Below are 14,795 nucleotides of genomic sequence, written 5' to 3' on the forward strand. Positions count from 1 at the left end.
ACTCACTGATAAGTGGATATTAGCCCAGAAACTTCGAATACCCAAGATATAAGATACAATTTGTAGAACACATGAAACTCAAGAAGAACGAAGACCAAAGTGTGGATACCTTGTCCCTTCTTAGAATTGGGAACAAAACACCCATGGAAGGAGTTACAGAGACACAGTTTGGAGCTGAGAAGAAAGGATGGACCATATAGAGACTGCCATACCCGGGGATCTATCCCTAATCAGCCTCCAAATGCTGACACCATTGCATACACTAGCAAGATTTTGTTGAAAGGACCCTGATGTAGCTGTCTCTTGTGAGTCTATGCTGGGGCCTAGCAAACACAGAAGTGGATGCTCACAGTCAGCTATTGGATGGATCACAGGGCCCCCAATGGAAGAGCTAGAGAAAGTACCCAAGGAACTAAAGGGGTCTGCAACCCTATAGGTGGAATACAATATGAACTAACCAGTACCCCCGGGAGCTTGTGTCTCTAGCTGCATATGTAGCAGAAGATGGCCTAGTTGGCCATCAGTGGAAAGAGAGACCGATTGGTCATGCAAATTTTATATGCCTCAGTACAGGGGAATGCCAGGGCCAAGAAGTGGGCGTGGGTGGGTGGGAGAGTGGGGACTTTTGGGATAGCATTGGAAATGTAAATGAAATAAATACCTAATTAAAAAAATTTACTTAGTCATATATAAAAACACAAGCTTAATAATTACTGAAATAGTATTATCCGTTGAATTTATTATGTTTTACAAGAAAGGTTTTGAGTAGAGTTAAAGAAAAATTTATAAAATAGAAAAAAGAAAATAATTCCATGGAAGCCAGGATCTATAAAATCCATGTATGAGCTGAAATTTTTAAGTCTTCCCTAGACTAAACACTAATATTTTATAGCTTCTATATTAAGTGTGGGTAATGTCCTGTGGTATGGGGGTACTTGACACGTTTGCCAGAAGACAGTTGTTACCGTGGGCAAAACTTAGAATTATAATGAGAAAGATAATCATCCTTTAGTGGTTAAGAAAGAGTTAAGTCTCAGTTTCTAAAATTTTCACGTCAGTATCATTGGACTTGGTCTTAAATTTAATTGTAAATCCATTCTATGAAAATTACTGTCTGATCATTAAAACCTACACAAGTTTCTGTGCCCAGCAAGTGTTTTTCTTTCAGGACTTACAATGCACATTAGTGTCTCCATATAGATCTAGGTTTATACCCTTACCCAACATTCATAAAGAGACAAGTCCTTATGCTCTGTGTCATAGTGCTCATGTTTGTTTGGTGTGTGATATTATTGCAGATCTCTTCTATAGCCTGCTTGACTGAACAAGTTGAATGCATCAGTAATATCTGAGCGAAGATTATTTGAAACTCATTATCGGTTTTGAAATTGAATCATCTCACTGAAATGCTAGAAACTGTCTTGCCTTTATTTTCTTGTATTTTATTTTAAAATTTTTGTTCTTACTGATAATATGCTTCCAAGGAAAACATGTTAACAAAATCTACTGACTAGCATATATATATTGCTGATAATTTAAAAAATGTTTCACGCAGGGTGAATTCGTCAGACACTTTGTCTCCTTAATGCTGCTCTCAACTTTGCAGCCAGGACCCAGATCTTTGCCATCTTCACTTTGGAGCAGAAGAGTATCTGAGATAGCCATGGCTCTTTATCTGACATCTTGTTGGCATGAATGTTAAACAATAGGAACATGTTTCCATGAAGGTGGTGCTTGCTTCAAGTTCATCATTTCCTCTGGCAATTTGTCTCTCTCTTTGGGATTAAAGGAGCCAATAATTGTTCACGGATATTATTTTCATCTTTACAAACACTTGTTAGCTCCACTGCGTATGACTTGGAGGCTTGTAGTGCATTTGTGCATTTCAGTCATACACACTCCTATTAGTGGTTCTCGCTCATCCTTTCCTTAATCTGCGCTAGGTTAGGAAGGTCAGACTTTCTATTTCTTTCTATAATACATTTTCTCTGGTTTTTGCAAACTCCCTTTCTGCCTTAAAGATAGAAAAAAATAAATAAACTGGAAGGTGAAAACTTGGAATTGTTCCATTGAGTCCAACTGATGCAAGCTCTGATTTATATTGCTTTGAACATGCCCGACTGTGTTACTAACTTTGCCTTCCCTGACATTATAAACTGCAATCCCTGTGCATTTTCTAATAAATATTTTTATTCCATGTTTTCCCTTTTCTGGAGAGAAAGCCCTAACTTCAAGCCTAAGCATAGATAGAGTTATTTCTGTGTGTTTATGGTCTGTACAGTCATTTTCAAGAAAGTCTCATTGGGGAGAGATTTCGTTCTGTGAACCTCGTTTTTATCTCTGTTGATTTCTGCAGATTAAGTGGGAAGTTTGTTTAGCAGTGAGTTCTTTTCTAACTTTTGGTTTTCAAGAAAGATTCAAATTGAAAATTAGGGAACCTTTTAATGTGCTTCTTTTGTGGATCTTCTGCACACACCAGCAAGCCCTATACTCCTGTGCCTTCAATCATAATTACAGCTATTGATAGAGTCAGTGAGGGCATGGTGATGGCTTAATGTACTTCGTCTGGTTTTTACCTAAGACTTACTGTGTTCCTGTTTTGCTCTGCCCAGTGATATGACGAGAGCTGTGGAGATTTCTGGGGAAGGAGACCCCCTGGGGATTCATGTGGTGCCCTTCTTTTCATCTCTGAGTGGACGGTAAGGACTCTTCCCTGTTTCAGACGCTCATGTCAGTGAAAAACCTGATGAATGCCTTTTCCAGGACAATTAAGTGGAAATCTGCATATTCAGATGGACTCCTTAAGGAATACTTTGGTTTAGAAACAAACTAAAATCATTTATTTCTAGGATGCAGGGGAAAAGAAAAGGAAAAAAAATCATCCCAATTTCCCCACTCACAATTAATTATGAAGTACTTTCTTGGAGCATCCTTGAGAGTGACGAATGGTAAACGGGCTTCTTGGGCAAAGATTTTAACATATTGTCAGACAAATGTCATAACTGAGTGTGTTTTAGCATTATAAAATAATCTTCAATGAATGGAAATAGTAATTCCAAATTCATTACATGTATGTGTGTGTGTGTGTGTGTGTGTGTGTGTGTGTGTGTGTGTGTGAATAATAAGCATTTACATTCTAGTAGCATATCAGCCACACACACAGTGATTAAGTTATAGAAAAAAGTGTAGGCTGGGCGGTGGTGGCGCACGCCTTTAATCCCAGCACTCGGGAGGCAGAGGCAGGTGGATTTCTGAGTTCGAGGCCAGCCTGGTCTACAGAGTGAGTTTCAGGACAGCCAGGGCTACACAGAGAAACCCTGTCTCAAAAACCAAAAACAAAACAAAAAAAAAAAAAAAAAAAAGAAAAAAGTGTACCTTTTTTGTAGATACAATCCAGGCCACTGAAGACTATTCCTTTCAACCTCTTAGAATCTTAAAGACATTTGTTGATAAATCCATAGCAGCAAATGCTAATTTAGATTGTGTTAGTATTTGTGTCTTGAAATCCACATCTGACTGGATATAAAATCTGTTTCACTGCTGAAAATGAAAATCTGTGTGGCACAGAGCTGGTGTAATGAGGCTAATGACCTTACTGAAGTTCTATAGGTGCGGAACCTTCAAGAAGATGCTGTCTATAGCACTCCCTGGATCCTAACAAGGGTTTCCAGAACCCCTGAGGAAAATTGGCTTTTCACTAACAGGGCAGGATTATAACCAATAGCCTAAGTCCATTTTCTTAAGTGATCATTGAAAAGTCAGAGCATTTTATTTTAGTCCAATAGATCAAGGACCAGAAAAGCCTGTTGATTTTTTTTTTTTGCCCTCATAGTCCCTCAAAGCTGTGATCTCTGACTTGTTCTCATTCCAGTGCTCTTTCTAGAACCACAATTTCCCCAAAGGTTATATAGTATTAATTTACTGGCTCTGGATATTTACTCAATCCAGTTGGCCGTATCAAAGGACAAGCAGCCTCAGTCATGATATTTGGGTTGGCACCGACTTTCTCAGGTAGCCATCTGCTACCTGTAATTGCAAAGACATCACCTTATTTTTCTCTCATATAACATCTGATGCCAAGCTCCTGATGGAATGAATGGTCTCTAAAAAGAAATGAACCGAAAAGCCAGTGGCTCTTATTGTCTGGTTTCCTGTGTGTGTTAATAAGCGTGTTTATATATGTTATGGGTTACGGCGAAGGACAGAGCAGGGTTGTTTTTGACAGACAAGGTGAGTATTTATTCAGTTCCCGTGAGAAATCCTAATGGCTTTTGGCAGAAGTGTGCTGATAGAGCTTTGTGAAATACCAGAGTGGTTAAATTACCAGGCCCTTTGGTTTAATGAACCTGGAATAGTACATAGAATCTTTGCAATTCCCCAAAATGAAAAGGAAAAAAAAAAATCCACAGTGACGGTCACCATCCTTCGTTTTCAATAGCTGAGAAAAAATGCTGGCCCTTTAGATGGGAAATCGCCCTCTCTCACTGCAAAGAAGGGGAGCAGACCAGACCGTATTTATTTCCCCTATTTTCTGTGGGGTTCTTATTCCTAGGACACGTGTGGAAGACGGGTGGGAAGAGAATTGGACTTGGCCTCAAAGGAGTTAATCCTAGGGTTCTCTTCACAGAACCTCCAGCTAGTCCCCTAAACTCACTCACAGGTAGTGACAATCTACCTTCCATCAAGGCTATAGGGATTAGATGACATTAAAAATATGGTATCTCCTTGTAAAATCCATAACCCATGAATGCATAAATTGTCAGTATGATGACTATTTTGGATTAAAAAAACCCATCTTGATTCATAAATGAAGTTTCATTATAAGTTCATTGTCAACTGTACAATAACTTGAAGAAGTAGTTCTATTTGATATTTTTAGTATCTACTACTGTTATAGAAAGGAAATTTAATTAAAACATACATTAAAAATCATATGGAAGTGGAGACATGAGCCAGTAAAAGTTAAGAAGTAATGAGTCCAGGCTGAAACAGCACTCCTAACTCAAGCCATGTGTCTTGACAGAGCTGCCTATAGAGCATGTCAGACAAGTGTCTGCCTTCATGCTGCCATCTGGTCTCACTGTGTGAGCACGGGGGCCTGCTTAGGTCATAGTGGTATGCTTAGCTCTTAATTTCCTTCCATTTATTAGTTTGTCTCATTATTTTAAATTAGAATGTATATTTAATTCTTTATTAAGACTACTGTAATTGGTTTTGCTTCCAGTGTTTTGTTTTGTTTTTCATTACAAAAGAAAAAGAGATTGCCACACCTGTTACTGAAAGAGAAACTTACTCTGGCTACTGTATCAGCTGAAGTCCATAGGAATTCATTAGATACCAGAGGAGGGAATTCTGGATACAATTTGTGTAGAGGGCCATTGGCTCTCCCATTTTTGTTGTTGTTGTTTTGGGATTTTTCGGGTTTGCTTTTGTTTTTTAAGGAAAGAAAATAAGCACAAAAACACTAAATCCTTGCAAACAAAAAGACAAACAAAAATGTTAATTTTACTTTATAATATCAATTAAATTTTAAAAATTAAAAATAGATTTTTTTACTAAAAATAATACACTTCTATTTCATAACAAAGATAGTTAAATAGCTAAAGGTTAAAGAGATTCAGAATGTGAGGAGAAGGGAATTTTAGTGATTAGTGGTGAGACAGCAAGACAGTGAAACCTCAGGCTTAGTGGGAGCACAGAGCTGCACAAGGACTGGATACTAGAGTCTTAAGTGATGACTCCATGAACAAGGAACAGTTGTTGCTTCTCTTATCCTGCTGAGAAACTGAATTTTTAGTATCTTTTAACACTGCCAATGAACTGGCTACTCTTATCCTATGAAACTACAGTATTAATTGTTAGGTCCGATAAGTTTTATCTCAAATAAGGCAGCTCTTGTCACCAGTGAGTAAAAGATCAGGGTTTATAAGCTTGCCCACAGTGGTAGAGATGCCATCATACTGCGGGGAATTTACTCCTTCCAGATAATAGGGAGGGCAGGGCTGGATGGGTTTGTTGCTGGGGACCAAACTAATGAAATCAGTCAGTTTTACATTTTACCAAAATTACCTCTGACACACAGGTTTTACAGTTGGGCTTATTCTGTCAATAAATTTTTCATGGAAAGTTAGGTTATTTAGATTGGTGAAGTTCACATAGCATGCTCCAGCTGTAATATGCTGGCTAAATTGCAACCCAGTGGCCCGAAAGAATTAATTCATCTCCCAAAATGTGAAATTAAATCCTAGGGAGTAACATTATATGACTGATGATGTACTGAATTAAATTAAAGGAAGACTTGAATGCTTGTTAAAAAAATATCACTTACATAAACTGGTTTATAACCACACGTGAGCCTCCTAATGGATCATGTTATGGGAGAGCCACCGTAACAAAACTCTAAACTGTGAACCATCAGAGAGCAGTTTAATTTAGGAGAAAGCACAATTTTGATCTAATCCCCCTTTTTCATATCAAAGAGTTTCACTTTAGCACTGTGCTAAGAAAGGAAGGTCCTGCGATGTGTTTGGTTAATTTAGTGAAGTTCCAGAATGCTGGGATAAAACCTGAGACCCTACCCACTCTTGCCCAGATGACCTGAAGCCCTTCCTTACAGTAGCTGCTGTGGCTACCACTAGCTCAGCAGCAGCACACTGTTCAGTTAATGTTTATGAAGGAGGAATCTGAGTACCATTGTAGAGCACCCTGCCCATTGATACCTGGAGGTGGTCTGCGCTCATTAATGAACTGTGGCCGGAGGCAGAGGCTCAATTTTGTGGCCACTCCATAGGAGAACCACTTTCTTTACAGGGAGCCCTTTTTGCATGGTTGACCTTATTATTCACACATAAAATGTGCTCATATTTTATTTAGATTTGAAATTTAACACAAAGGGACTATGTAATATAGCACACGAGGCTTTCTTCAAAAGATAGTGACTGAATAGAATAATTAAGGGGACAGGGAACATGGAAGCAGGAGTTTCTCCACATCCAGCAGATACCTACAGAAGCCAATTGGTCTGTCTCAGTGTGACACCCAGTGAGGCCTATGTCATGCCACAAAGATAAAGGACTTCTCCAAAGTGAGCAATGACTAAAGTATGTAGAGGCATCATTCCTTGTGGTAGATTTAGTTTTGGCTTTATGAGAGTATTAAAGCTTGCATATAGAAACACATAAACACACATGCATATACAGCCTGCATGTGAATACCAGAATCTGTGTCCACAAGATTCTCAGCCACAGCAAGGTCCCACCAACAGTGGGAATACAACAGACTGAATACAACAACAAACTCTTCTATCTCTACTGACTATATACAGGTGTTTGTATGTTATTATCCCCTAAACATTATATTAGCTATTCAAATAGCAATTTCATTACACTAGATTTTGTGAGTGATCTAGAGATAACTAAAACATACAGAAGGATGCACATAGCATGACATTTTTCATAAAGGATTTGAACATCCACAGAGTTTGGTCCCCAAAGGGGAATCCTGGACACCTCCATGGATATAGAAGAATTGTATAGGAAATATAACAATTGTTTGATGTTTCCTTTAGATTTTCTTTCATTTCAGTCCCCTCTCCCTTCTAACGCTGAACAAGTTTCAAAGCTCTGGGAGGCTCTGGGTACCTGTCTGCATCTTAGGTCTGCAGCAGTACTTGCCTGCCCAATCAGATTAGGCTCATCGACGACACTTTTACTCTGTGTTATTTACGTTGGTATGATCCTCCATCCTTACATCATTTGCCCATCCTGAGGATGGAGAAAACACCTGGCAGAGCCTTGATTCAAAGGCACAGGGATGTTCCTTATGGATAATAGGGTCCGAGTTGAAATGTTCATTTACTTTTTAAAATGCAAAGTGCTAGAACATATAATAAGATGGTGTAACAGTCCTCTCCTATTGCCAGCCCCAAGTTTCTATGTTGCCGCTCAGCCAGGCTTCCCTACAGTTAACTCTGATGTCACTAGTCAGCTTTTTGTCTTGGGTGGTATATTCTTTATTGAGCTGTACTGATCTTTGCTAAGACCAAGGAAAACAAAGAAGTGGGTTGGTATTTATGATATGGATATTTGTCTTCAGGTAGGTGTAAGGGAGTGGGGGTGAGTGTCTGATGTGTGAATGTCTAGTGTGTGATTGTGTGTGAATTTGAAAGATGAACCATTTGGCTGAATAGAAATATACTCTGTTTAATAAACAGAAACCAATACATATTTCTGAATAGCTGCAAGCAGAGAAATAATGTGTATATTGGTACTCAGATGTTTTATTTCAACCTAAATGTTTCGCTTAGGATCCTAGGACTCTTCATCCGAGGCATTGAAGAAAACAGCAGGTGCAAGCAGGAGGGACTATTTCAGGAAAATGAGTGCATTGTAAAAATCAACAACGTGGAACTCCTGGACAAAACTTTTGCTCAGTAAGCATTTTTTCATTGTTTTATTGACTTTGTTGATCTCTTGAATATGTATAATCATTGCCGAACTCATTATGATCTAAATCATAGGTAGAATGTCAAGTCAAGTCCCATTATGTGACCTGTGACCATCCATTTCTGAATGCATTTGATGCTTTAACATATTCGGAGTTAGCCAACACATGTGCCTGATGAGCCATGGAATGCAGCAAGCCTTCCTGCCTGGGTGTCTTTCTGGGAATCCATGACCAGCGGGGAGGGGGGTTGTTTCTCTTAGGCTACGGGTCAGTTAGACTGGCATTTACTGGCTCTTTTCACAGACAATTAATTCAGCTTATTAATTAACATCCTTGATGTCAGTCTCCCTTAAACTGTAAAACCTGTGGGTGGTGCCTACAAGTACTCAGCAAATAATAGAAACAAATTATAGAAGTTAAAATTAAAATAGTCTACCTTAAGAAATCATCTTTCTGAATGTGGAAAATATGGGGAATACCTGTAAAACAGGAGGTGGAATAGGTAGAATGCACCGGGCATCTAGATATGCATACACACACACACACACACACACACACACACACACACATATATATATATATATATATATATATATATATATGTACATTGATATTTGGCAGGGTTTCTAAGTTAGGGAGCTAAATAGAGGTAATCTTCACTAGCAATCAACAGCCTATCTTGCTTCTGAACCAAACTGTTAATAACACAGCATTTCTCAGGCCACTACTTTTTTTTTTATTAGATATTTTCCTAGTTTACATTTCCAATGCTATCCCAAAAGTCCCCTATACCCACCCCCCCAATCCCCTACCCACCCACTCCCCCTTTTTGTCCCTGGCGTTCCCCTGTACTGGGGCATATAAAGTTTGCAAGTCCAAAGGGCTTTCCAGTGATGGCTGACTAGGCCATCTTTTGATACATATGCAGCTAGAGACAAGAGCTCCGGGGTACTGGTTAGTTCATATTGTTGTTCCACCTATAGGGTTGCAGTTCCCTTTAGCTCCTTGGGTACTTTCTCTAGCTCCTCCATTGGGGACCCTGTGATCCATCCAATAGCTGACTGTGAGCATCCACTTCTGTGTTTGCTAGGCCCCGGCATAGTCTCACAAGAGACAGCTCTATCTGGGTCCTTTCAGCAAAATCTTGCTAGTGTATGCAATGGTGTCAGCGTTTGGAAGCTGATTATGGGATGGATCCCTGGATATGGCAATCACTAGATGGTCCATCCTTTCGTCACAGCTCCAAATTTTGTCTCTGTAACTCCTTCCATGGGTGTTTTGTTCCCATTTCTAGGAAGGGGCAAATGGCCACTACTTTTCAATAGTGGGGGCTGATGGTTGCCAGAAGAAGGCAGGAGTCACTGCTGCTTAGGGGTAGAATGAAATGGCATCTTTCTAAAGCAATTAATCCATTCAGCTATTGTTGACAGAATTATGATAATTAATAATAATAATAATGTTATTTGCATATTTTGCTATCCTGTTTTGCAAAGGCTAAGAAGTTTGATGATCCCTGTTTTATAAAAGTAGAAATGGATTTATAAAACATAAGCATTGAGTCAATACCAACTTGGAGTCAAATAAAAATAACCGATCAATAACCTGATTTTAAAATGAGAAGAATTAAAGTTTGCTTTTAATATGTGCTCCAGGACTTCTGGTTAGATTTACATATTAAAGACACTGAAAGCTGAGAGTTGTCTGCTTAGTGCTTTAGTTGCTCTGAGGTTCCACTTGAACTTGTTACATGCAAGGGAACTATATTTACTTTATGTAGGTGTTAAAAAAAATAAATGAGAGGATTATACAACACAGTCACCATGCATGTGTAGCCAGTGTGGCAGCACCGGATGGATGGGCAGGTAGTGAATAAGTGATAACTAGTTAGCAGAGTCATACCATAGGGATAATCCCCATACCTCCTATACTTATGATACCAGGCTGCTCTGCTTACCCCATACCTGAGTACCTTAGAAAGTGCTATGTCAAAACACAGTATGATTCTCTGTTTCTTCACTCATCCAAGGGCCCAAGATGTCTTCCGCCAGGCAATGAAATCTCCCAGTGTGATTCTCCATGTGCTTCTGCCTCAAAACCGTGAACAATATGAAAAATCAGTCATTGGCCCACTCAACATTTTTGGCAACAATGACGGGGCTTCGAGAACAAAGGCACCACCTCCTGCCCGTGGGAAACCAGGACTGAAAGCAGTACATCTAACAAGAGCAAGCAGTCCTGAAGGAGAAGAGTCAGCCTCCCCGCAGCAAAGCAAGAGCCCCCGAGTTCCAAGACTAGGAAGAAAACCTTCCTCTCCCCCACTCTCTCCTCTCCTGGGGTTTGGCAGCAAGAAAAATGCAAAAAAAATTAAGATTGACCTAAAGAAAGGTAATTATTAAATTATGCTTAATACTGTTCTATTATTGTACCACGTAAAGCTGGTTAAAAGAAATGCATTAAGGTTAATTTACTTAATTCTCTTTTTATTTAATTGTATCAAAGAATAGATTTGAGTGTATACTTGGATAACTTACATTCTTAAAACTGTACTACTTTCTTCATCTTTTCTCCTGGAAAGTTGAGAGGATTTGAGACAAGAAGACAGTAAAGAGCATGAGGAATAGAGAGAGTTGCCGCAGACTTGATAAAAAGCCAAGCAGCATTGTGTGGCCACTCAGCACTGAGTAGGCATGAGATGTTAATTGTCCTCATTTTGAGCCTAAGTCTGATTTTTTTTAAAAGCATCTGTTAGGCCAGTTCAGGAATATGGCCTCTGGATCTCTTAAATGTTTTTATATCAGTACAAGGATTACTCTTCATAAAGACAACACATTATTAATTTCAGATTCAACATTTCATTTCTTTAAGATAGCCCAAATTTCAAAACTGCTTACAAACTTTCTTAATCCTTTTCTATTTTTTTGTCCATATCAAGCTGAAAGCAGTTATTCCAGGCCACGTATGTACATGCATATGGCTGCAGCATTACACCCAGTTTATTCTGACTTCTGCCTGATTTTCCTTCATCTCATTGTAATTTTCTAAAGTCCTGTGGTTTTTAAGCCAATTCAAAGATTCTAACAGGGTTCCCCCACTGAATTAACAACTTAACAGCCACCATAAAACTTTTAAAAATTATTTGTGAATTTCAGAAACAAATAACCTGTGTCTTTTATTAGAATGTATAAAATATTCTGGGAAGATTTCTCCAATCAAATTGTATTCATTTACAAAAGTCTTTTCCTGGGATTAAAGCAAATTAAGAAGGCACAGAGTTTTATATAGCTGTCTGTAAATGCATTACAAATAAGCCATGTCCAAATGCACTGTTATGAAGCAATAACACAGCTAGCATATGAGTTCCGTCCTTTGCCTATAGAGAGATGAATCAGGCACAGAGTCGTGAGATGTCCTAAGGAAGGAGCCGAGCAACCGGGTGCATTGCCTCTGCCTAAATGTGAAGCTATAACAGACATTCCTTAATAGATAGATGGCTGTAGGAAGGAAGAAAGAAAAATTACAGTTTTAGCTGAGGTTTTCAGTCAGGGAAATTTGCATACTAGAAATGTCATTGTTTGAAATTAGAATTTTAAGTAGATGAGGATATTTGATAATGGCAGGGTCTGGATTGAAGGAGAAACATAGCAAAATTTGAACTATTCAGGAAAGAGGGAGAGGCACAGAGACACAGATGGATGGGAGGAGATAGGACAAATGAACCAAACAGATGCTAACTCCATTCTATAAGGAGATGATAATAACAGTGACTCACAGATCTGATGAGATAACAAGAGGAGAATCTGGCCCAATACACCTGAGCATCAGGTGTGTTTGTGTGCGAGGACAGTGGTGTGAATTCTGGGTTGACAGGCATGGTGGGATGAGAGAAATAGGAAAATAAAGATATTAAAAATGAAGGGAGAGTTAATTTCTGACAATGATAATTAGAAAGCATCAAAGATTGATAAGAAATAAGGTAACATATTGAACTACTTACTGACAATGGTCATAGGAACATATGTCTAACAACTTCCTAAAGCTTTAACAAGGGATATGAAGTGGGAAAGTTGGTTTGGGCTCACAATCTTAGAAAGTTCAGTGCAGGGCTTGTTTGCAAATTGCTTTTGGACCTATGACAAAGGAGTGGAGCATGAGGAGAATGTATAATATGGCAGGCCTCCTGTAGCCCCGAAGCAAAGAGAGAGAAACACGAGGGTCAACAAAGCCATAGCTCCTTCTAGGGAATGCCTCTAATGACCAAGCGTCCTTCTATTAAACCCATACTACTCTAAAGGTTCTACTACATCCCAAGGTGCTACAGGCCGGAGATCATGGTCTTTGCAGGAATCTTATCCACACAGCTGTATTTTATTCATGATAGAAGCTTCAAGAAACATTATTTACTATACTTGTAACAAAAGTACAGATTATTTAGTGTTGAGTAAAGATACATATATCTTTAGACAGTAGAAGCGAGAAGTTGGAGATTGAAGAAAACTAGAAGGGGATAAGAAGACCTTGGGGACAAAACAGTAGCCACTGCAGTAAAGCAATCAGGATACATGCTGAGGTCTGAGCCACAGACTATTCAGTTGATAGAGAGACCCACAAAACCCCAACAGAGGAGGTCACCTGCTTGGGAGGGAAGATGCAGTCAGGAGAGAGATTACTGTGGAATCAATATTCTGGGCCTGTGGATGACATGCACTGTCTTCTAGAACCTGAGTAAACAAAAGTATTACGTGTATATAGTGGATCCTAACTTCACTTCGGTGCTACCATTGCCTGTTAGGAACTGTAATCTTTATTTAAAATGGGGAAACTAAAGCCTATGTAGAATTTTCAGGTCTGTAAATAATTTACTTTGTATATTTTTATGTAAATGAGGAAGAGTTTGCTAAAGGGGGGAGTGTGATGTTACCCAGGCTTAAAGTGACAGTGCATCTTTCTGCTCTTGCCTGCCAGGCCCTGAGGGACTTGGTTTCACTGTGGTAACCAGAGATTCTTCTATACATGGTCCTGGTCCCATTTTTGTAAAAAACATCTTACCAAAAGGAGCAGCAGTAAAGGATGGCCGCCTACAATCAGGGGACAGAATTTTGGAGGTAAGATTTGAAGTTAATTTCTGCAGTAAAACATTTGTTTATACTTAAATAAATAGATATACATGTGTAGTAGTCAGTTGCTCTGCCATGTTGGTCCCACTACCATCCCCAAACACTAACAACTTCAGATGTCCAACTCCTATTTGTTAATTGGCATTGCATTTGCAAATAAATGATACCTTAAATTATCATTTAGTTCAGAGAGAATAGGTTATAGTGAGGAATTTCACGCATAAATTAGAGAGAGAATACAGAGAGAGAGTAGATGATATAGTTATAGACATAGGAATAGATGTAGCTATGGTGACGCCGAATACAGATTCCTGGTTATAACATGTGTTTCTGTGAGAAGATGGTGATGTGACAGACATGGTAGAATGAGAAGATATGAAGATTATATATTAAAAGTGAAGGGAAAGGGGGCTGGAGAGATGGCTCAGAGGTTCAGATCACTGACTGCTCTTCCAGAGGTCCTGAGTTCAATTCCCAGCAACCACATGGTGGCTCACAACCATCTGTAATGGGTTCTGATGCCCTCTTCTAGTGTGTCTGAAGACAGCAACAGTGTACTCATATAAATGAAATAAATAAACAAATCTTTTTTTAAAAGATGAAGGGAGAGTTAGTTTCTGAAAATAATGATTAGAAAGTATCAAGACTGCTAAGTAAAAAGGTCACATACGGAAAGACTTACTGGCAATGGTCATAGGAAAGTGTATCTATCATCTTCCTAAATCTTTAGCAATTCTATATATGCCACATAAACATTTATCCTGTCTTGTTTAAAAATGAGGAAAAAAGTTTGCTTATATTCAGTACAAATGTAGCTTTTTCAGTATTTTTATCTGAAGTTGATTAAATTTCTAGTATTAAATTCACAGATATCGAGGGCTGACTATATATCAATGTTTAATTTTTAATGTAACATATATTGAAAATTATTACTTGTAAACAAGATAATGACTTCAATTACAAAACTAGTTAATGAAGAGCCTAACTGCATGTCCCAAGAAGATCAGAAATGTGGTTCTCAGTATTACCTTTTTTTAAAATATCCTTCTTCCTTTAACCTGTGATATATGAATTAATCTAGGAGTTTGATAAATACTGAGCTGGGGCTAACAATTTCATAATCTTATACGTCTTCACAGTAGTTTCTCCAAAGCTTTGAGGGGTGTCTCATTGAAATTGCCACACCCATGTCAGCCTTGCTTGTAGTGAGCCAGAAATAGAGATGCTGAGCTGGTT

At 38.7% G+C, this 14,795-nt stretch overlaps 1 protein-coding gene across 1 annotated transcript in view; it reads left to right on the forward strand.

Moving 5' to 3' along the window:
* Positions 1-14,795, forward strand: part of Pard3b (par-3 family cell polarity regulator beta) — a 965,568-nt gene that overhangs the window by 498,448 nt on the left and 452,325 nt on the right. The window contains exons 6-9 of the mRNA XM_021162850.2: positions 2,613-2,699; positions 8,306-8,431; positions 10,472-10,830; positions 13,408-13,547. Of these exons, the coding sequence (XP_021018509.1) occupies positions 2,613-2,699; positions 8,306-8,431; positions 10,472-10,830; positions 13,408-13,547 (712 nt within the window). The remainder of the gene's footprint in view (positions 1-2,612; positions 2,700-8,305; positions 8,432-10,471; positions 10,831-13,407; positions 13,548-14,795) is intronic.

Source organism: Mus caroli, chromosome 1, assembly GCF_900094665.2.
Source record: "Mus caroli chromosome 1, CAROLI_EIJ_v1.1, whole genome shotgun sequence".
Taxonomy (NCBI): domain Eukaryota; kingdom Metazoa; phylum Chordata; class Mammalia; order Rodentia; family Muridae; genus Mus; species Mus caroli.